Below are 23,926 nucleotides of genomic sequence, written 5' to 3'. Positions count from 1 at the left end.
GGAACACTGCTCAGATGCCACCTTTAGGACCAAGACGCGTATCCCTCAGTTGTTGAGTCCTTCTTCAGGAATTGTCTTTGGCTGAAAGGGGCTGCCTCTCCCAAGTTTACACCCCCTCCCTAGTGGCAGCCTACATCAGATGACCGATCATAGTGCAGGTGTAAAAGTGTGATTCCTTTTCCCCTGTAGGGTTGGCTAAAGCCTCTGTTACCACTGTATCACACTTAAAATTCTTCCCCTGCTCAAGTCTGCTCACAGATATTATTCTTGAGAGTTTCACTACTAACTATCCCACAGGAAAATCTCCATCTCCCGAGTGTTTTTCCTGGGAAATACAACCTAAGAGAATTACCACAGAGAAACTTATCTTGTTTAGTGTAATTTAGAAATATAACTTCCACATTTCCCTTCTCCTACTTGTTACCTGATTCTCAGTCGGTCATTTTCTGAGTAGAGGCGCAAAACATGTTCTCGTTCCTGGAAGAGGCAGACTTGCATATCACTCAGAGCTTTCTGCAATTCAGCAATCTCTTCCTCCCTCTGCTGCAAATCCCATTCTAGTTTGTGCTGAAGAAAAAAAAAAAAGTCATTGAAAAGAGACTGAGCTCTGGCTGGTGGTGCTCAGTGGATTGAGTGCCAGCTTTTCGGGTGGCTGGTTTAATTCCCAGTGAGGACACATGCCTAGGTTGCAGGCCAGGTACCCAGTTGGGGGCATGCAAGAAGCAACTGATCGATGTATCTCTTGCACATCGATGTTTCTCTCTCTCTCTTTCACCCTCCCTTCCCCTCTCTCTAAAAATAAATAAAATCTTAAACTAAAAAAATGAAAAAAAAAAAGAAGAGACTGAGCTTCATAGGAGTATCTCTTGTATATGGAAGTGACAGTGCACATAGAAATACTACAATGTGAATGGTTTTGCCAATACAGACTTCAAATGACATAGTAAGTTGTATATAGACTTGAGTTTAAATCTACAAAGTGAGTGTTTCCATACAAAGCTCTCCTATCTTTCACAGACTACAGAACCCAGAATGCCACCTGATTCACCTGTTCTTTATATAGTTTTTAAAAAATGCTTTCTATTCAATAAGCATTATGACATTTTGAAAGATAAAGATGCAAACTTATGTTTTCTTCCTAGAGCTAAGTAAGGAATTTTGTGAAGAGACAGACATGCAAACGATTAAATAAAATAATTATTTAACAGAGGAACATATCTGGTAAAATGGTAGAGGGAAAAGTACGACTAGAGTAAAATCTCTGAAGCTTTTTTGGGAAGTCAGAGACCACCATCAAAAAGTTGAAAGTTGAGCCCTGACCAGTGTGGGTCACCAGTTTGATTTTCAGTCAAGGCACATACCTGGGTTTTGGGTCTGGTCTCTGATGGGGGGCGTGCAAGAGGCAACTGATCAATCTTTTTTGCCTTCTTTTTCTCCATACTTTCCCTTCTCTCTAAAATAAATAAAATCTTAAAAATAAAAGTTGAGCCCTGGCTGTGCGGCTCAGTGGTTGAGCACTGGCCTATGAATCAAAGGGTCACCGGTTCAATTCCCAGTCAGGGCACACGCCTGGGTTGTGGGCCAGGTCCCCAGCGTGGGGGCGTGAGAGAGGCAACCACACATTGATGTTTCTTGCCCTCTTTCTCTCTCCCTTCCCCTCTAAAAAATAAAATTAAAGTTGAAACTTGAAAGATGAAGACTGCTAAGGACAAGATAAAAGTGAGTACTCTCAGGAAAGAGAACAGTAAATACAAAACCATTGAAGAGTCCTAAATGTTTGGACAACTACAAGTATTTCAGTGTTACTGGAGTGAAAAACAAGAGGCAATTATGAAGAGGTATGAGACTGGAGGCTGGACACTGGTTAAGAAGGATATTATAACAATGCAGGTGACATAACAAGAGCTTGAACTAGTGCTGAGGCAATGAGATGGAGATGTTGGAATGGATTAAGGGATATTTAGGAAGCAGAATCAATAGAACTTACTAAGTGACTGAATGTAGGGGCTGGGCAGAATTATAGTAAGACACAGAATAAAGAAAATAATTAAGAGATAAGAAATTGAGGGAGGACCCTAGCCAGCGTGGGTCAACTGGTTGAGCGTTGTCCTGCAAACCAAAAGGTCTCCAGTTCAACTCTCGTTCAAGGCACATGCCTGGGTTGCCGACTGTGAGCTCTGCCCCTATCGGGGCACTTGCAGAAGGCAGAGGCAACCAATTGATGTTTCTCTCTCTCTCCCTCCCTCTAAAATAAATAAATAATAATAATAAAAAGAAATCGAGGGAAGGAAAATGGTAGTGGTGTATGTGTATGTGTGGGTAGAGCTGAAAAAGGAAGGTTAGTTCAGATATAAACATATGAACACAGAGCTTAAGAGAAAGGAGTCAGTGTTAGCTATTTTAGATGCTATTATTCCATATGTAGTAGTATGGATAAAAATACGATCATTTATAATGCAATCTGCAAGAACGCTGACATTTAAGATTAAGGAAGGGGAATTGGTAATGGAGACTGAGAGATGAGGTAAAAACCGGGAAAGAAAAATGACATAGAAATTAAGAAAGGAAGAGAGTTTTCAGAAAGCAGAGGTCAATAGTGACAGATACTGCAAAGATCACAAACAGGAGATCATTTTGGCAACTGAAAACTAGGGACCACATGAGTAGTTTCAGTGGCAGAGTAAGGAGAGAGGCCTAACCGCAGTTACAGAGTCATGAATGGGTGATAATGTCAAACTATTCTGGAAGTGGGGCTAGGAAAAGAGCGAGCTACCTACGTAAGAGCGTAGTTAGAGGGGGAAGCGCAACTCAAGAACAGTGTTTTGTTTTTTTTTAACAAAAGTCAGGAAAGACTTGATCGCTACGAAAGATTTGCTATGGAAGTGGAGCAAAAGAATAAGCAAGGAATCAGGTGCAGACAGTACTGAGGAGAAAAAGCCCACGTTAAGCAAAAGGTTGAAAACAGAACACAAAGAGAAGAGCAATGATGAAGGGTTTCTTAGGAGGAAAAAGGGATGGGGGCCAGGGAGAGAGATGATCAATTCAGCTTGAAGAGGGAGTGACATCTTGTCCCTGAAGCGATAAGAACAGAGATGGGCACAGGTGTAGGTGACCGTGTGGATGGGCAGGAAGGCGTAATGCATGATAGCTGGTTTTCCCCTGTGAACCAGAAAGCAAGGCTGCCTGGCGAGCGACCACTAAGACAGGGCTGCAGGCTGCAAGAGAGCAGGGAAGGTACAACACAGACAGGAAGGGAGAAGAAACTGACTAGGGGTACATAAGGGGTAGGTAAGTTAATTGCTGTAGAGTAACTGAGGATACAGAAGAATTTATTTACCATGAATTTATTCTGTGATGATTCGTGACCTAGGGGCAATTCTGCCTGTACCCTGAGGAGAAATTTGGCTATGTCTGAAGGTACTTTTGATGGTCACAACTCAGGGTGGGGGTGAGGGTGTGTGTGTGGGTGTGTGTGTGTGTGTGTGTGCCGCTGGTATCTAGTAAGTAGAGGCCAAGGATGCTGCTAAACGTCCTACGATTCATAGGATAGACCCCAGAATAAAGAATTACAAAGCCCAAGATGTCGACAGTGCCAAGGCTGAGAAACCCTGCTCCAGAAAAGAATTCAAGCACAGCTAGGGTTTTTGCTAGGCAAGTGGTGCAAAAGAATAGGCAAGGAGTCATGCGCAGGCAGTATAGTTATCATCAAAGTGAAGTGTGATGGGGTTCAGGTTAGAAAGGACAAAATGTCAGAAACTGACATGCAACATTTGGAAAACTGAAAAGTCAAGAAGCCATGGAGGTAATAATGAAGTCAGGTGTATGGAGGTGAAAGAACTAAAAGTATAAGAGACACTGAGGCATAAGAGTTTAAGATTTTAGAGGTGGAGCAGTTTGGGTGGGCTTTGATCTAATGAGGGACCCAAAGGGAGATAGTTAGGCTGGGGTAGAAGGTAATCAAAAAATATCTGCTTGTGATACAAGATGGCATTTCTAGGTCTTCTCTCATCATGAACAGACTTAATCAGAGTCCTAAAAGGGCATGCATCATCTTTTTTGTTACCTGTCCTTCACAAGCTTCTTTGTATAGCTCCAGTTTCTTCAACAAATCCTCATTTTCTGCCTCACACTCAGCCATCTTCTTTTGATAATACTCCAGAAGCTCCTGAGAAGGGCAGAGAACGGCCAGACGATCTTCAATGGAAGGCAAAGGAGTTGACTCCAATGAATCTGAAAAAGACACTCCCTTCCACTTGGCAGAACCACTGAGGCCACATGCAGAACCATGTTTGGAAACAGTTGTCAGCCTATATGAAATTAGAAAGGACATATTCATTAAATTGTCTAAGTGTTTATGAAACATAATTTTTTAACTAAAAAAGAGGTTTATGTTCTTTCTTAAAAATCCTCACCCAAGGATGTTTATTGATCTTAGAGAGAGAGGAAGGGGAAGAGGGGGGAGAGAGAGAAACACCAGTTGGTTGCCTCCTATACGTGCCCCTACTGGAGACTGAACATGCAACCTAGGTGTGTGCTCTGAACAAGGATTGAACCTGCGACTTTCTGGTGTATGGGATGACGCTCCAACTAACTGAGCCACTCAGCCAGGGTGAGGTTTATGTTCTTAAAGTGAGGAAAATTAATGAATTTTAAAATTCATTTTCTTTTTAAATATATTTTATTGATTATGTTATTACAATTGTCCCATTCTTTCCCTCTCCTTTATTCCCCTCCATCTTGCACCTCCACCCCTTAGTTCATGTCCATGGGTCATACACGTAAGTTCTTGGGCTTCTCCATTTCCTATACTATTCTTAACTTCCCCCTGTCTATTTTCTACCTACCATTTATGCTTATTTCCTGTACCTTTCCCCCCATTCTCCGCCCCCCCTGCCCTCCCTGATAATCCTCCATGTGATCTCCATTTCTGTGATTCTGTTCCTGTTCTACTTGCTTAGTTTGTTTTTGTGTTTATGTTCAGTTGTTGGTAGTTGCAAGTTTGTTGTCATCTTACTGTTCATATTTTTGATCACCTTCTTTTTCTAAGGTAAGTCCCTTTAACATTTCATATAATAAAGACTTGGTAATGATGAACTCCTTTAACTTGACCTTATCTGAGAAGCACTTTATCTGCCCTTCCATTCTAAATGAGAGCTTTGCTGGGTAGAGTAATCTTGGATGTAGGCCCTTGCCTTTCATGACTTTGAATACTTCTTTCCAGCCCCTTCTTGCCTGTAAGTTTTCTTTTGATAAATCAGCTGATGAGTCTTATAGGAACTCCTCTGTAGGTGACTGTCTCGTCTTCTCTTGCTTTTAAGATTCTCTCCTTATCTTTTAATCTTCGGTAATGTAACTATGATGTGCCTTGGTGTGTTCCTCCTTGGGTCCAGCTTCTTTGGGACTCTCTGAGCTTCCTGGACTTCCTGGAAGTCTATTTCCTTTGCCGGATTAGAGAAGTTCTCCTTCATTATTTTTTCAAGTAAGTTTTCAACTTCTTGTTCTTCCTCTTCTCCTTCTGGCACCCATATGAATCAGATGTTGGAACATTTAAAGATGTCCTGGAGGTTCCTAAGCCTCTCCTCAGTTTTTTGAATTGTTTCTTCATTCTGTTCCAGTTGGTTTTTATTTCTTCCTTCTGCTCCACATCATTGATTTGAGTCCTAGTTTCTTTCCCTCCACTGTTGGTTCCCTATATATTTTTTATTTCACTTGCATAACCTTCACTTTTACCTCTATTTTGTGACCATACTCAACCATTTCTGTGAGCATCCTGATAACCAGTGTTTTGAACTCTGCATCTGATAGGTTGGCTATCTCTTCATTGCTTATATCTATTTTTGAAACTGATCTTTCTTTCATTTAGGCCATATTATTTTTTGTCTCCTGGCACCTGATATGTTGTAGAGGTGGAGCCTTAGGTATACACCAGGGCAGGGCAACCGAGGTTGCTGCATTGTGGCGCTATATTTGGGGAAGTGGTCAGAAAGGGAACAATACTGCTTGCTCAGCTCTCTGAATTCTTTTTGAATTTGTTGTTTTCCTTCTTTTGGTTGTTGTAATAGCAGACAAAGTGCAACTACCTACACCTCTCTCTTGGCCGGGAGTCTAAAATTCATTTTAAAAAAATGAAATATAAAATAAAGCCAGATAGCAACAGAAAGTTTAATATCATAAGACATACACCAACAGAAACAATTATATTGTTGGTGAAGTGTAAGTTGGTGAAACTAAAGACAAATTGGCAGAATCTAGTAAAATTCCAATTCCTCTTATTCTAGAGAAACTCATGCATGTATGCATAAGGTGACACGTAAGAAAATGTTCATAGTAACATTACATAAGAGTCAGCATTAGAAAATATAGCCAAATTACTACAAAACCACAACAGATCGTAATCTCTAGCACTGCAGACATCTGTATTACACAGACCAAGACTACACAAGATTTAAAGGTAATCAAAGGCTGGACAAGAAGTGTTTTAAAGCTAAAAACAATGAAAGTTAGGAAATAAATGATGCAGAATTGAAGAAACCCTCATGTGAAAATTAATTCATTTTGTCTAACTGAGTGCAATTTACTGGGTAACAAAATGGATAGCAGTCAAGAAACTTGGTATACCAGAACCCAAGAGCTGTAGTTAAAGAAGGTTATGGTCACCACTTTTAATAAGCAAGCATGTATAGAAGAGATATTAAAATGTACTTTCAGCAAACATGAAGAAAAAAATCTAATATTGTCTCAATCATTAAAGCTCGTGACAGAAATACTATTTTACCCAATGTTTCATGTTTTCCAAGGGGGTTGCCTTATAACAACCATGGGAAATAGGTTAGTAGACGAACTAAGAGATATTTCTGAGATTTTGCAGATGAGCATTGTGGCAATAAGGATGAGGCAGCAAGGTGATGGCAGAACCAGAATTCCAAGTCCCCTTTGTATATTATTTCCTCTGTAATCCAGGATGCACTATCACTGTACTAGGTCCACTCAATCTGTCTGGATTCTGGTATTACCATTTAGTATGTCCTTGTTTTTAATCTAAATTCCATGTAGTAAGAAAAGAGTAATGAGTCTAATATGGTTCAAATCCAGAGTGTGGAAGTATAAGCTAACTTGCACTAAGGTTATAGAAGTCTTGGTTCTTTTTTTTTTAAATTATATTTTTGGGGTGACATTGGTTAATAGAAGTCTTGATTCTTTAACAACTCAAAATATAAGCAAATATCTTACTTTCTGCAGACAGGGGTATGTGTCGGGGTAAAGTTCATTCTGTCTTTTTCACCTGTCAAACATACAAAAATTCAGAATGAGAGGGCAGGAACAGAACAAAACAGTAGAACATACAGACTGGTCCCTTTCCAATCTTACATGTGCCTGCTGGTGAGAGTGTGATGTTTTAAAATGTAGTACTGTTTGTTAAAGTAGTTCTGAATCCTGTACTAGGATTGTATGACTTTTGAATTTTCATATGGTAGTCTCTGTCATTATTATTTTCAAATAAAATCAGAATTGCATTTAATATTTGGATGGATAAACACAAAAAGAAAACCCTCCTTAGTATGACAGTTATCTGCAACAACACAAAAACATTCCTTCTGCTGAAATTGGAAGAGAGGGAGACGCACAAAGTTTCTAATAAGCAAGAGATAATAAGTGGAAATTAAGGTAGAGGGCCCATTATGCTAAATTATAAGATAAATACAAAGCCACTGATATTGTCTTTATTTTGTATCTACTGTTTTATTTTAGAGAAAGGAAAAATATTACTTATAAATTTAAAAGGTCCATTCACAATCTTCATTTTTTTTTTTTTAGAGAAAGCATATTTAGAAAGTTACAGAGGTAGCAGTAGTGAGCACAGACTCAGGAAACAAGCCACAGAAGCAAAAGAAGGGCCCTTGGGGCTTAGGAGCAAGAAAGGCAAACATAAGGCATCTGAGGAAAGAAGAGGGGAATGGGAAAGGTACTGTGTGCTGATGAGATAGATCTTGGAGAAGGGGAAGAGAGGGAGGAGGGGAGAGGGCAAAGGGGAAAGAGGAGAAGGGGAGAGAGTTTTTTTTAAGTAGCTTTGGGGAAAGCTTTCTTATCAAGCAGGCTTTGTCAATCCACTCCGATTTTGAGCCAGTCAAGAGATGATGTGATGTCCTGTTCTTGTGTTCTACCTATAATATATCTGTTTATAATCTTCAGTCCTTGGGGAAAATTTTTTGAAAAACAGAGGAGATAATCACTATTGTTCATCCTATAACCATTTTCCTGCTAGGAACTCCAGAGTGCGTCTCTCCAACTCCTTGAAACCTTTCTCATATGGCTTCCAGGACACCACACATTCCTGGTTCTCCTTCCTCAGGTCATTAACTTTTAGTCACTGCCACTTCTTCCTTGTCTTTATCTATACTTATTGCTTCAGTGAATTCATGAAGTCTCATGGTTTTCAAGTGTACACCTCCAGTCCTTCCTCTGCCCTCCACTCTAGGCTCACACATACTCCATGTCTTCACTTAGACGCCCAACAGGTCTCACAAGCTTACCAATTCCAAAACCAACCTCCTGATATATACCTCCTACCCCCAAACCTCACCTTCTCTCTGAACTCCACGTCCCAGTAATTACTCACACCATTCTCTCAGTCGTTTAGGAGAACAAACTTAGAGAAATTTCACGCCTCTCTTTGTCTCAATCCATTAGCAAGTCCTACAGGCCTTACCACCAACAAATTTAAAGTCTGACAACCACTCATGTTAAGAATGACCTGGTTGAACACACTATAATCTCTTGCCTGGATGACAACAATGGTTTCTCTGCTTCTACTCTCAACTCCATCCCCTGCAGTCTCTTCTCAACACAGCAGTTAAAGGGATTATTTAAAATAAGTCAAAACACACTGGAGTGTGGAAATGCACTAAGGGCAGGCACTTTTTATCTATTGTGTTCACTGCTGTACCTGCAGTAACTGAAATAGTGCCTGGTTCATAGTAGGTGCTCAGTATGTTTTTAAAAATAATAATAATAAATAATTTCAAATCTTCAATATGAATTCGACTCTATTAGACATCTTTTTCTTCTACTATCCAATCTAGCTAGAAAATCTGTTTCTGCTTATGTCATTCCATCTTCCTTCTTCTACCAGCCAACCCTTCAAATATGCCATCTCTTTCTTCTCTTGTTAAAAGACTATTTTCCTTCTTCAAACTCACCTCCTTCTACAAAGTTTCTCCAAATTAGGCCAATTTGCCTCTTATGGAAAATAACCTGGAAAATAAAAATGGTAATTAGGTTGGTATGGTAAGATCACAGGTGACTTTTTTATCCTTACCTGAAGACATGCTTATTGTTTTTAGAGAGAGAGGAAGGGAGGGAGAACGAGAGGAAGAGAAACACCGACTGGTTGCCTTTCGTATGCACTCTGACAGGGGAGACCAAACCCACAACCTAGGCATGTGCCCTGACCAGGAATCATACTGGTGACCTTTCGGCTTGCAGGATGACACTCAGACAACAGCCACATCAGTAGTCAGGGATAAGTGACATTTTTATAAACAGCTTTATTGAGATATAATTCACATTCCATACAATTCACTCATTTAAAGTGTATAATTCAATGATTAATATATTCACAGATAGATCCAACCATCACCACAGTAAATTGTACATTTTCATCATTTCAAAATCAAATCTTATATACTTTAGCGATCACCCCTGTGCTCCACCCTACCCTTGCCCTAAGCAATTACTAATGTACTTTCTGTTTCTATAGATCTTCCTGTTATGGACTTTCATATGAATGTAATCATATAATATGTGGTATTTTGTGACAGGCTTCTTGCACTTAGCATAATGTTTTCAAGGTTCATCCACGCTGTAGCATGTGTCAGTATTTAATTCCTTTTTATGGTCAAACAACATTGCATTTTATGAATATGGGAGACATCTTAAAGATAAATATCACTGTTCTAAAACTACTTAAGAGTAAATTGGAACTTTTTCTTAATCTTCACCCAAGAATACACCCATTGATTTTTTTTTTTTGAGAGGAAAGAGAGGAAAGGGGAGGAAAAGATGGGGAAGGAGGGAGAGGGAGAGAGGGAGAGAGAGACACAGAAAGAGAAATACTGACTGGTTGTCCCCCTCCCCATATGTACCCCTACCCAGGGCCGAACCCACGACCCAGGTATGTGCTCTGACCAGGCATTGAACCCATGGCCTTTTGGTGTACAGGACAATGCTCCAATCAACTGAGCCATACGGGGCAGGGCAAGAGTAATTTGGAACTTTAAAAGAGCTTTCTAGCAACCTGAAATCTCTCTTCTCCCTCACAGGCAATCTCACTCCTTCTTCTCACAGACTATTGCACATCTACTAAAAGTTACCTACGTTCACTTTTATTTTGTTTTATAATCTCCAACAATTTGACTTCTACTCTAACATCTGAACTAAAACTGCTGTTCTTGGTCAGCAGATATACAAATTAATACATTCAGTTGCTCTTTTGGGTTCCCATCTTCCACCCAACAAGTCATCCTTGATTTGTATGCTGAATTTGTCAGTGTTGACCATCCTTTTAAAAAATGGGGAGTTTGTAGTTGAGAGCATGGGTTCTGAAATCAAACAGACTTGAGTTTGAGTCAAAGCTCTGTCCCTTATTAGCTGTGTGACTTCAGGTAAGTTATTTAACCTCTCTAAACTTCCATTACTTCTTAGAAAATGGGGAGAAGAGCATATATGTTATAGGTCAGTGTAAGGATTAAATGAAATAATGAATAAAAGGGTTTGACACATACAGGCACTCAGTAACTATGGGTTATTATTTTTACTGAAAATGTCAGTCCCTTGGTTCAAAAGGTTCTGTCCTCAAATTTCTTTACTACTTCCCCTATCCACTTCTTTGGAAACATCATTTTCACTGCTTTTATAATTACCTCTATCATTAAAACACTACCTGGCACAGAGTAATTAACTACTTGTTGAAAGAACAAACAGATCTCTTTTAATCTCCTGACTTGAATTTCCAACTATGTAATGGACATTTTCAGCTGTTGTCCCATTGGAGCTTGAAATGTGTAACAACAACAACAAAAATCACTCAATCCACATATATTTCTTTTTAGCACCTCAAAACTAATACTTCCTAAATCTAATACATCATCTTTTTTATCTGAACACGCTCCTTCTGACTTTCCTATTTTAGGTACTAATTCAGCATCTTCCAAGCAACATGGACTTGGAAACTTAAATTCATTATTTAATTACTGTGTCTGGTTTGTTTTTTGTTTTTTTTTAAAGATTTTACTTACTTTTAGAGAAAGGGGAAGGGAGGGAGAAAGAGGGGAAGAGAAACATTGATGTGCAGGAGACACATTGATTGGTTGCCTCTCTCATGTCCCCAACTGGGTACCTGGCCCACAACCCAGGCATGTGCCCTTACTGGAAATAGAACCAGCAACCTTTCAGTTCACAGGCTGGCATCCAATCCACTGAGCCACACCAGCCAGGGCTCATTATTATTTCTACTGACCCTCTCATCCAACCCAGTAAGAATTATCTATATTCTATCTCGATGATAACCATGCTAATTCAGGATCTCCCTAAGCTCTTAACCTCTCTATTACAATGGCTTAACTGTTCTACCCATCCCTGGTCTCCCCTGGATCATCTTCTTAAAAAAGTCATAAAATTCATCACTAACTCCTCATAGCCAAATGCATTAAATTAAACTCAGAAGTCACTGCTTTCCATCTAAGGACCAAACCTCTCCTGCCCCATTTTCCTGTACTCCCCTAACTATACCTTCTGTTGCTGATAACTTTCTTGCCTCCATGCCTTTGTTCCTACAACTGGAACATAGCTCCCTCCACTCTCACAAGTTCACTTAAATCCTCTGTACATGAAAACTCAAATGCTACTTCCTTCATCTCTTTCCTGAGTCTCTCCATCCAAAATTATCTATCAAAATGCTCTAAAAAAAAAACTGCACTTGTTTCGTACAAGTGCAAAAGAACTGCACTTGTACATATTGGAGTTCTTTGTTGCTATCATTTCTCCCACGATAGTGCACGCTCCTTGCAGGTAGCAGCTGTGCCTTACTCATTATTGTCTCTCTCAAAAGAACAACGTACTTGCTTAGAGTTACATTAACGGGTTTCAACTAGCTTCTATTCCTCCTTCTCTGCGATATCCTTGTTTAGGTATATTTTTTATAGCTTGTCTACTTACAATTAACATTTGCTTAGCACTTTGACATTTACGCCCACAACAACTCTGTTAAGTATTTTTTATCCTCCATTAATTTAAATGATATTGAGGCTTAATTAGACTAGCGCGGCATGGGGAATACCGGAACCCATCTCCAGGACCTCCTAGTTCTGTACTCCTTTTTTCAGTTTCATCTCGTTCTCCACTCCCTCGTCGCTATAACTCCCCAATGTTCCAGCACCCCGAAACCTTTCCCTTTGCATATTGTAACTTTCCACGTCCGGTCCCCAACACTCCTGACGACCCCAACCTCCACCCCCTTATTTCAGGCTCGCATCTCTCTCTTCCATACTGCTTCCACAGGTATTCCTCCCTCACCAAGGGTTCCCTTCCCAAGACCCCTTGCCTAGTCCCTTCCCAGAAACCCAAGATTCTATACTCACGCCACTCTAAAGCCACCGACTCACAGAAGCCAACGGAAAAACAAAAGTTAAATCAAGGAGCCTTGCGGCGCGACGGCACGTGCACGAATCTGTCCAATCGCCCCCCAGTTTACCTGGCCCTTTGGATTGCGCACCAATAGGAAGGATATTCACGCCGAGGCACACCCCGCTCCCGCTCGCCGACGCTCGCGCCTTACCGCGCAGAGATCGTCGGGAAATGTAGTTTTATTTCTGCGCACAGCTCTCTGGGCGGAAGAGGTAACCAGACTCCCAGTTCTCTAAGAATGATACTTGGGGGCAAACTGAATTAGTTCTGGACACCCACAGTTTATGCTTGCTCAACTACTTTGTTTACATAAAAAATGATGCAGAAATGCAGTGATAATCATGAAAAGAATCACAGGACTATTGTGTTGTAATGTACAATATGTCAAGAAGGTGAAGATAAGAAGTTTCTCCTTCAATGCCCTGGTGTTCTAAGCCAAGGCAGGGCCTGTGGTTCAATTTGTACAGTCAGGGGATTGTGTCTATAAATACATAAATGGGGCTACTTTTGCTAGATAGCAGACTCGACTCTATTTTCCTGAGAGATGTGAGAAATTGACTTCAATAATATAAGCTAGTTCAAAACTCAATTGTTGTCTCATCTTTCCAGAAGAGCAAGGTTCCAGAGCTGCAGCTACTGGTACGGAAAAGCTTAGACTCTTCGCTAATATAAGACCTAAGGATGTCCAAAAGAAACTTGTCATCTTTTCCTAAGCCTGCCTTTTTTCCCTTTTGTGATTTTTCTCTGTGAGTCACATCAAGATCTTCCCAGACACCTTGATTCAGTATTGTTATCTCTCTTTTGGCCCCCACATTTTTTAAAAAAAACCAAGTCATGGTGTTTTTATCTTTATACCTGTTCTCAAATATATGTCTTCCTATTTATTTCTGCTCCAGGTCTCATTACCTTTTACTTGAACTACCACAAGGAAAAATTTTTTTTCTTATTAAACTTTCTTTGGAGTCTCAAAATCTTGTGACAGATTTTTGGTCAAGTTGTTCCCGCTAAAAATCACTGATTTTAAAAGCTTGTAACTTAGAAACTGCCACACACAAAAGAAAACCAAGTGGTCCATAAAACATTGTCTTTTCCTTCTGAAGGTGATATGATGCATTGTGATCATTAACCCATCTTTTATTCTTAACTTAAATGGCCAATTGGAACAAACAGTTCAGTGACTTTCCTTCCACCACTGATTAAGACTGAGGTGGCAGGTATCAGGGATAAGATTCATTTAGCCTTCTGAGCTTTCTGGGCAGACTTGGTGACTTTGCCAGCTCCCGCTGCCGTCTTGTCCACTGCTTTGATGACACCCATAGCAACTAACTGTCTCATATCATGAACAGCAAAATGGCCCAGAGGAGGATAGTCAGAGAAGTTTTCAACACGTGTACCCTTGCCAGAAACCATTAACAATGGCAGCATCACAGATTTCAAAAACTGTGGGCCACTCTCTGGATTCCGACCTAGTTTGCAGTGACATGGCTAAATGCACGAAGAAGGTTGGAATCGTTGGTAACTGTGGGACAAGTTATGATGCCTCCCTAAAGACAGTGGGGAAGAAAATTGAAATCAGCTAGCACACTTGGCCTTCCAAGTACACTTTCCCTTCCTGTGGGAAAATCAAGATGAAGAGACAAGCTGTGGAGATCTGATACTGTGGTTCCTGCATGAAAAACAGTAGCTGGTGGTGCCTAGACCTACAATTCCACTTGTGTTGTCACAATAGAGTCTACCACCAGAAGACGGAGGGAATTGTAAGACCAGTAGAATCTGCACAATTTGAAACATTTCTAGCCTATAATAAAGACACAGGAGCTTGTCAATTGGATGAGTTGGTGGCACTTGAACCCTGGGCTGGGAGGCTTGATATGGGGCTGCAACTCCTCACTTTCAAGATATTCCTCCTGGATTTTTATCCACTACATGTGGATATGGGACCAGCCCATTCCACATCTGTGCTCTCCTACCAGTCTGGATGATTGTGGTTTCTTTAATTCTGTACTTGTCAGACTTCAGTTCAACTCGATTTCCGATGGTTCTGAGTGATGGTTGATCTATATTTTAGTTCTAATTTTGATGTGGTTGTGTGAGGAGGCATATTTACCCAGGCTGCCATCTTTACTAGAAGTCTACAATAAGTTTCTAACTAATGTTTTTGCTTTCTTCAATCCATTCTATTAAATAGATAAATAAATGAATGTTATTTTTGTGGGATCATGTTGGACATGGCTCTCCCACCAGATCCCAGCCCTGTGATAGAAGGCTGGCCAGAGGGACCCTGGCCAGAAGGAATGTGTATTGTCCCAAGGGACAATGTGTGGCTCCCTCCCTATCTCCCCAGGGGATTGGTTTCTTGCTGGACTGCTTCTCGACCTTTTCTTTTTGAATATAAGCATTGATGTATTATGACATAACTTTAGGCCACATGAAACTTTGTGTAACTTGGACCCATGCCGCCTTTGTCTGGGACCCCTTATAATGAGTCTTGGACAGGGATGGTAGGGGTAACGCAGTACTACTTAGCTGACTTGCCACCATCAGTGTTCCCTGTAATTTAAGTAATAAAGGCTATGTCTGTTCTACTAGGTCTTTCTTGTGGTTTTTTCCCTACTAATCCGAATGAGTGGTAGACATTCAACACCCTGGGTTACAATTTTTTTTAAAGCACACTTCTGGACATGTCACACTCATGTTCATAAACTTTTGGTGATTCCCCACAGAGCAGAGAATGAAGTCCAAATAGTAATGTGCCACTCAAACACTGCCACAGTCAGATTCCACTTATTTCTATTATTATTGATAACTGATTATTTTCTGAATGTAGCATGCACTTTTCAGCTTTGTCTCATACAATTCCTTTTATCTGGATTTACCCTTTCCATGAATCAGCATTCATAAAATTGCTACCAAGGCCAACACAAATACCATCTCCTCGATTGGAAGTAATCCCTTCTATTTTGATATTCTTGTACCAATTAGTCATTGTATTTTTATAGTACAGCTTCTATTCAAATGTCATCAATCTTGAGTCCTTCTCTGACTACCTATTCTCCCTTAACACTCTTTACTCCCACCCTTAGTTTACTTTTTAAAATACTACCACCTAAAATAATATATATTTATTTGCTTGTGCTTACTACTTTATCTCCCCTTGCCACTCAAATGTAACCTTTATGAGGGGAGATAATTTGCCTTTTTGTTGTTGTCATATATCCAGCATCTAGAAGAGTGTCTGGCACACAGCAAATGGTCAATAATCTTACTTTTATTTTTATTTATTATTTTAGAGAGAGGTAGGGCAAGGGAAGGAGAGATAGAGAAACATTGATTTGTTGTTCTACTTATTTACACATGCATTGGCTGCTTCCTGTATATGCCCTGACCTGGGATTGAACCTGAAACCTTGGTTCCACACTCCAGCCAACTGAGCTACCCAGCCAGGGCTCAATGGTTGTTGTTGAATGCATGTGTAATATTTCTACCTACGTCTGTATTGCCTCTCCTCTTAGATTGCTCTTCTTTCAATCTATACCTAGGTGATATTTCATCATTCACTAAAATGCCAAAAGCACATTTTCAGCTCATTGGTCTCTTGCAACCACCTAACATCAGAATGGTAATTTTAAAAAATCATTTCAGTGGTGGAGGATGAATTAAGAACAATGCTGGTAGATTTTGGAGGCTACAGTGATAATTAATATGAAGGCAAATGCCTAAACAAGAGTGTCGGTGATAGGAATGTGATGAAGGAAATGGGAGATAATTTAAAGTTCCTATTGACTGGACCCAGAACAGGAAAGCTAGCTAAAATAGCTGACATTAATGAAAATGGGAACTACAAGAGGAAGAATATATTTTGAGGTTGTGAGAAGAGCAGCCTGGGGAATACTAACTTGATGCATTCTCTTTTTTAATTTATTTAAATTTAAATATTTTATTGTTTATGCTATTGCAGTTGTGCCAAACTTTCCTCCTTTTTCTCCCTCCACCAAGCCCACCTTCTTCTCTCACAGTAAATCACCATACCATTGTCCATGTCCATGGGTCATGCATATATGTTCTTTGACTAATCCCTTCACCTTCTTTCAACCAGTCCCCACCTTCCCTCTCCCCGCTTACAGCTGTCAGTCTGTTCCATGTTTCTATGCTTCTAGTTCTATTTTGCTTGTTAGTTTATTTTGTTCAATAGATTCCACTTATAACTGACATCGTATGGTATTTGTCTTTCACCAACTGGCTTATTTCACTTAGCATAATATTCTCCAGTTCCTTCCATGCTGTCACAAAAGGTAAAATTCCTTCTCTTTAACTGCTGCATAGTATTCCATTGTGTAAATGTACCACAGTATTTTTATCCATTCATCTTTTGTTGAGCACTTAGGCTGTTTTCAAATCTTCTCTATTGTAAATAGTGCTGCTATGAACATAGGGGTGCATATATTCAATTGAATTGGTGTTTTGGGATCCTTAGTATATATTCCCAGAAGTAGAATTTGCTGGGTCAAAAGGCAGTTCCATTTTTAAATTTTTGAGGAAATTCCATACTGTTTTCCACAGTGGCTGCACCTTCACAGTCTGCATACCCACCAACAGTGAATGAGGGTTCCCTTTTCTCTACAGCCTTGCCATCATTTGTTTGTTGGCTTATTAATGATGGCCATTCTGACAAGTGTGAGGTCATCTCTCATTGTGGTTTTAATCTGCATCTCTCTGATAGCTAGAGATGTTGAGCATCTTTTCATATGTCTCTGGTCTGTCCACATGTCAACCTTGAAGGAATGTCTATTCAGGTCCTTTGCCCATTTTTCAATTGGATTGTTTGACTTCCTGGTCTTGAGCCATATGAGTTATTTATATATTTTGGATATTAAACCTTTATCCTATGTATCATTGACAAATATGTTCTCCCACAGAGTGGGTTCCTTTTTCATTTTGCTGATGGTTTCTTTAGCTGTGCAGAAGCTTTTATTTGATGTAGTTCCATTTGTTTATTTTTTCCTTTGCTTCCCTTGCCCTAAGAGATATATCAGCAAAAATATTGCTACATGAGATATTGGAAATTTTACTGCTTATATTTTCCTCTAGGATTTTTATGGTATGAAAACTTATATTTAAGCCTTTTATCCATTTTCAGTTTATTCTGATGTATGGTGTAAGATGGCTGCCTAGTTTCATTTTTTTGCATGTATCATTCCAGTTTTCCCAACACTATTTATTGAAGAGGCTGTCTTTACTCCATTGTAAGCTCTTGCCTCCTTTGTCAAATATTGACCATAAAGATGTGGGTTTATTTCTGGACTTTCTATTCTGTTCCATTGATCTATGTGTCTGTTCTTATGCCAGTACCAGGCTGTTTTGATTAGAGTGGTCTTATATTATAGTTTGATATTAGGTATTGTGGTGCTTTTGACTTTGTTCTTCTTTCTCAAGATTGCTGAGGCTATTCAGGGTCTTTTTGGGTTCCATATAGATTTTTGGAATATTTGTTCTAGATCTGTGAGATATGGCATTGGTATTTTAATAGGAATTGCACTGAATCTATAGATTGTTTTGGGTGGTATGGACATTTCATTGATGTTAATTCTTCCAATCCGTGAACATGGTATATGCTTCCACTTATTTGTATCTTCCTAAATTTCTTTCTTCAGCATCCTATAGTTTTCTCGGTACAGGTGTTTTACCTCATTGGTTAAACTTATTTCTAAATACTTTATTTATTTATTTATTTTTGTTGCAATAGCAAATGTGATTGATTTCTTAGTTTCCACTTCTGATAGGTCATTATTGGTGTATAGAAATGCCATCAATTTCTGAATATTGACTTTGTATCCTGCTACTTTGCCAAACTCATTTATTAGGTTAAATAGTTTTTTTTGTCAAACCTATAGTGTTTTCTATGTAAACTATCATCTTGTCTGAGAATAATGACAGTTTTGCTTCCTCCTTTCTAATTTGGATCCCTTTTATTTCTTCTTCTTCTCTGATCACTGTAGCTAAGACTTATCGTACTATTTGAATAAGAGTGGTGAAAGTGGACACCTTTGTCTTGTTCCTGACCTTAAGGGAAACTCTTTTAGTTTTTGCCAATTGAGTATGATATTGGCAGTAGGTTTTTCATATATGGCTTTTATTATGTTGAGGTGTGTTACCTCTGTTCCAACTTTGCTGAGTGTTTTTATTATAAATAGGTGCTGGATTTTATCAAGTGCTTTTTTTACATCTATTGATTTATTCATGTGATTTTTGTTTTTCATTTTATTTATGTGATGTATCACCTTTGTGATTTGCAAATATTGTACCAACCTTGCATGCCTGGGATAAATCCCACTTGATCATGGTGTATAATCTTTTTAATGTGTTGCTGGATCTGGTTTGCTGTTATTTTGTTGAGGATTTTAGCATGTATGTTCATCAGGAATATTGACCTGTAATTTTCTTTTCTTTGTTGTGTCTTTAACTGGTTTCATAGAAAGAGTTTGGAAGTCTTTTTCTCTTCCTGAAATTTTTGGAATAGCTTGAGAAGAATAGGTGTTAGTTCTTTGAATGATGAGTAAAATTTGCCTGTGAAGCCATCTGATCTAAGACTTTCATTTGCTGGAAGTGTTTTGATTGCTGCTTCAATTTCATTAGTTATTATTAGTCTGTTTAGGCTTTCTGCTTCTTCCTGATCAGTTTTAGAAGATTGTATGTTTCTAAAAATTTATCATTTTCTCCCAGGTTGTCCACTATCTTGGGATATAGTTGTTCATAGAATTTTCTTTTTTTTTTTAAGATTTTATTTCTTTATATTTAGAGAGAGGGGAAGGGAGGGAGAAAGAGAGTGAGAGAAACATTGATGCACGAGTGATACATCAATTGGTTGCCTCTTGCACATCCCCAACTGGGGACCTGGCCCACAACCAAACCATGTTCTCTGACTGGGAATTGAACCAGCAACCTTTCAGTTTGCAGGCTGGCACTCAATCCACTTAGCCACATTAGCCAGGGCTGTTCATATTATTTTCTTACAATCCTTTGTATTTCTGTGGTATCAGTTGTTATTTCTCTTTTTCATTACTGATTTTATTTATTTGGGTCCTTTATCTTTTTTTATGAATCTGGTTAGAGGTTTATCAATTTTATCTTTTCAAAAAACTAGCTCATAGATTCATTGATCTTTTTAATTTGTTTTTTTAGTCTCTCTGTCATTTATTTCTGCTCTGATCTTGATTATTTTCTTACTTCTACTCACTCTGGTCTTTGTTTGTTGTTGTCTTTCTAGTCTTTTTGGTGTAGGATTAGATTGTTTATTTGAGATTTTTCTATCTTCTTTAGGTAGGCATGTAATGCTGTGAACTTCCCTCTCAGGACTGTCTTTTCTGTGTCCCATAGGTATTGGGTTGTTGTGTGTTCATTTTCATATGTTTCCAGGTATGATTTTTATTTCTTCCTTGATCTTTTTGTTGACCCATGCATTATTTAGTAATGTTATTTAGCCTCCGTTATTAGAGTTTCTGAGATTTTTTATTGAAGTAAATTTTTGGTTTCAAGCCATTGTGATCCAAGAAAAATGCTTGATATGATTTTAATTTTCTTGAATTTGTAAAGACCTATTTTGTGTCCTACCATGTGGTGTATCTTTGAGAATGATCCATGTGCACTTGAGAAGGACGTGTATTTTATTGCTTTGGGATAAAACGTTCTGTAAATGTCATTAAACCAGTTGATCCAGTGTGCCATTTAAGGTAGCTGGGTTTTTTTTTTCTTGATGTTTTGTGTGGAAGATCTATCCAATGGTGACAGTGGGGTGTTAAAATCCCCTACAATGACTCTATTGTTGTAAGTCTCTTCCTTAAAGTTCTCCAAGATTTTGTTTATATATTTAGGTGCTCCTATACTGGGCACATATATGTTTACAAGGGTTATATCCTCTTGTTGGATTGATATCTTTTAGTATTATGTAGTGATTTCTTTGACTCTTGTTATGGCCTTGTTTTGAAATTTATTTTGTCAGATATAAGTATTGCTACTCCAGCTTTTTTTGGTCTCATTTGCAGGGAATATGTTTTTTTTTCCATCCCCTCACTTTCAGCGTGTGTAAATCCTTTGTTATAAAGTGGCTTTTTGTAGACAGTAAATATAATGGGTCATGTTTTCTTATCCATTCAGCTACCCTATATCTTTTGATTGGAGCATTAATCCGTTTACATTTAAGGTTATTATTGATAGGTACTTATTCAATGCCATTTTTCCTTTGCACCTGTATTCCTCTCTCTCTCTCTCTCTATTTCTTCTTCTAGAGCAATCTCTTTCGCATCTCTTGCAAGCTGGTTTGGTGAAAATTTATTCCTTTAGCCTTTTTTTTTATCTGGGAAGCTATTTATTTCACCTTCCATTTTAAATGAAAGCCTTGCTGGATAGAGTAGTTTTGGTTGTAGGCCCTTGCTTTTCATAACTTGGAATACTTTATGCCAATCTCTCTGGCTTATAGTGTTTCTGTGGAGAAATCAGCTAACAGCTTTATTGGAGTTCTGTTTTAGGTAATGAACTACTTCTCTCTTTTTTCCTTTAAGATTCTCTCTTTGTTTTTAAACTTTGCTATTTTAATTGTAATGTGTCTTGGTGTGGGTCTCTTTGGGTTCATGTTGATTGAGACTCTCTATGTTTCTTGAATGTGCTTGACTTTTTTCTTCACCAGGTTAGGGAAGTTTTTTGTCATTATTTCTTCAAACAGGTTTTCTATCCCTTGCTCTCTTTCTTCTCCTTTTGGTATTCATATGATACAAATATTGTTACATTTCATGTTGTTTCAAAGCTCCTTTAAACCATCCTCATTCTTTTAAAGTCTTCTTTGTTTGTTTCTCTGATTGGGTGGGGTTTGTTTGTTTTTTTTACCTTGTTTTCTAAATTGCTGATTTGATCCTCTGATTCGTCTAGCCTGCATTTAATTCCTTCTAGTGTATTCTTCATATCAAATATTGTATTCTTTATTTCCAAATGGTTCTTATTCATAGTTTCTATGTCCTTTTTCAGGCTGATGTAGTTCTCATTAAGTTCCTTGAGCATCCTTATAACCATTACTTTGAACTCCATATCTGGTAATTTCTTTGCATCAATTTCAGTTAGCTCTTTTTCTGGGGATTCCTCCATTTATTTCATTTGGAGGTTGTTCTCTGTCTCCCCATTTTAGCTGCCTCTTTATTTCTTTCTCTGTAGTACATAAATCTGCTTTAACTCCCTGTTCGTGGGGTGATCTTATGAGGCAGGAGTCTTGTAAGATCCAGTGTTTAGTGCCCTTGATCTCCTGAGCTGGATGCTCTAGGAATGTCCATTGTGTGAGTTATGTGGGCTCTCTTGTTGTATTTGGGTCCTCATTGTTTCCCCATTCATTTGGTGGGATCTTTCCTCTGGTTGGCTGACTGAGAGGTTCATCTCCCACCATAACCTGTAGGCTGTTGTATAGGTGCTGACAGGACAAAGCAAAACAACACAACCAACAAAACCAAAACCAGGCACCCCCCCCCCAAAAAAAAACAACAGCAAAATCAATAACAAAAGAGCAAAGAAAAATAAAAGAAAGAGAAACAGAATGGTAGAGAATGGTGAAAAAAAGAGAAAAAAAATTAAGTGAGACCAAAAAAGTAAAAAGAAAAGAAAAGAAAGAAAGAAAGAAATACAGAAAGAAAGAAAAGAAAGAAAAGTATGACAGAAGAAAAGAAAGGGAACTAATACAAGTAATGAATAGAAAGGGGAAAATAGAGCTTCCGGCCAAGATGGAGGCATAGGTAGACACACTGCACCTCCTTGCACAATCAAAAGAAGGACAACGACAATTTAAAAACAAGAAACAACTAGAACTGTCAGAAAATCGAACTGCATGGAAGTCTGACCACCAAGGAGATAAAGAAGAAACATTCATCCAGACCGGTAGGAGGGGCAGAGATGGGAAGCCAGGGTGGAGAGGACTGGAGGCAAGGTGGCAAGGTGGCGGCTGACGGACCCAGCGAGGTGGCGGATTGTGGAGCAGGGCAGGCGGTGCAGCCCCACATTCTCACATAGATAAACCAGGAGGAACAGCGGGGGAGCGAGGCAGACCTCACAACCCAGGGTTCCAGTGAGAGGAAATAAAGCCTCAAACCTCTGATGGAAAACACCTGTGGGAGTTGAGGCGGCAGTGGGAGAAACTCCCAGCCTCACAGGAGAGTTCGTTGGAGACCCACAGGGGCCTACAGCATGCACAAGCCCACCCACTCAGGAATCAGCACCAGAGGGGCCCAGTTTGATTGTGGGTAGCACAGGGAGTGATTGAAATCCGGCAGAGAGTGGAGCAAGCACCATTGCTCCCTCTCAGCCCCTCCTCCACATACAGCGTCACAGTGCAGCAACAAGCATTACCCTGCCCTGAGGAATACCTAAGGCTCTGCCCCTTACATAACAGGTGCGCCAAGTCCACCCCCCAAAAAAAATGTCCCAAATGAAAGAACAGATCAAAGCTCCAGAAAAAATACAACTGAGCAAGAAAGAGATAGCCAACCTATCAGATGCACAGTTCAAAACACTGGTAATCAGGATGCTCACAGAATTGGTTGAATTTGGACACAAATTGATGAAAAAATGAAGGCTATGCTAAGAGTAACAAAGGAAAATGTACAGGGCACCAATAGTGATGGGAAGGAAACTGGGACTCAAATCAATGGTGTGGACCAGAAGGAAGAAAGAAACATCCAACCAGAAAAGAATGAAGAAACAAGAATTCAGAAAAATGAGGAGAGGCTTAGGAACCTCCAGGACATCTTGAAACGTTCCAACATCCGAATTATAGGGGTGCCAGAAGGAGAAGAGGAAGAACGAGAAGTTGAAAACTTACTTGAAAAAATAATGAAGGAGAACTTCCCTAATCTGGCAAAGGAAACAGACTTCAAGGAAGTTCAGGAAGCCCAGAGAGTCCCAATGAAATTGGACCCAAGGCGGAACACACCAAGGCACATCATCATTAACTGACCCAAGATTAAAGATAAGGAGAGAATCTTAAATGCAGCAAGAGGAAAGGAGTTACCTTCAAAGGAGTGTCCATAAGACTATCAGCTGACTCCTCAAAAGAAACCTTACAGGCAAGAAGGGGCTGGCAAGAAGTATTCCAAGTCATGAAAGGCAAGGACCTACATCCAAGATCACTCTATCCAGCAAAGCTCTCATTTAGAATGGAAGGGCAGATCAAGTGCTTCTCAGATAAGGTCAAGTTAAAGGAGTTCATCATCACCAA

At 39.3% G+C, this 23,926-nt stretch overlaps 1 protein-coding gene and 1 pseudogene across 3 annotated transcripts in view; one reads left to right on the top strand and one right to left on the bottom strand.

Annotated features, from left to right (window-relative positions):
- Positions 1-12,712, bottom strand: part of CCDC77 (coiled-coil domain containing 77) — a 48,014-nt gene extending 35,302 nt beyond the window's left edge. For 2 of the 3 annotated variants that reach the window (XM_024556182.4, XM_045197765.3), the window contains exons 1-5: positions 12,636-12,712; positions 9,198-9,252; positions 7,231-7,282; positions 4,064-4,307; positions 425-567 (exon numbers count right to left, since the gene is read on the bottom strand). In XM_024556182.4, the coding sequence (XP_024411950.2) occupies positions 425-567; positions 4,064-4,307; positions 7,231-7,268 (425 nt within the window). In that variant the 5' untranslated portion in view covers positions 7,269-7,282; positions 9,198-9,252; positions 12,636-12,712. The remainder of the gene's footprint in view (positions 1-424; positions 568-4,063; positions 4,308-7,230; positions 7,283-9,197; positions 9,253-12,635) is intronic. The other variant, XM_045197798.3, reaches the window with a different exon arrangement.
- A 1,450-nt stretch (positions 12,713-14,162) lies between these two features.
- LOC112300983 (large ribosomal subunit protein eL43-like) lies at positions 14,163-14,451 on the top strand (annotated as a pseudogene).
- The last annotated feature ends 9,475 nt before the right edge of the window (positions 14,452-23,926 follow it).

The sequence above is a fragment of the Desmodus rotundus genome, chromosome 3 (genome assembly GCF_022682495.2).
Source record: "Desmodus rotundus isolate HL8 chromosome 3, HLdesRot8A.1, whole genome shotgun sequence".
In the NCBI taxonomy this organism is placed as follows: Eukaryota; Metazoa; Chordata; class Mammalia; order Chiroptera; family Phyllostomidae; genus Desmodus; species Desmodus rotundus.
This window is presented reverse-complemented; position numbering and strand designations above follow the sequence as displayed.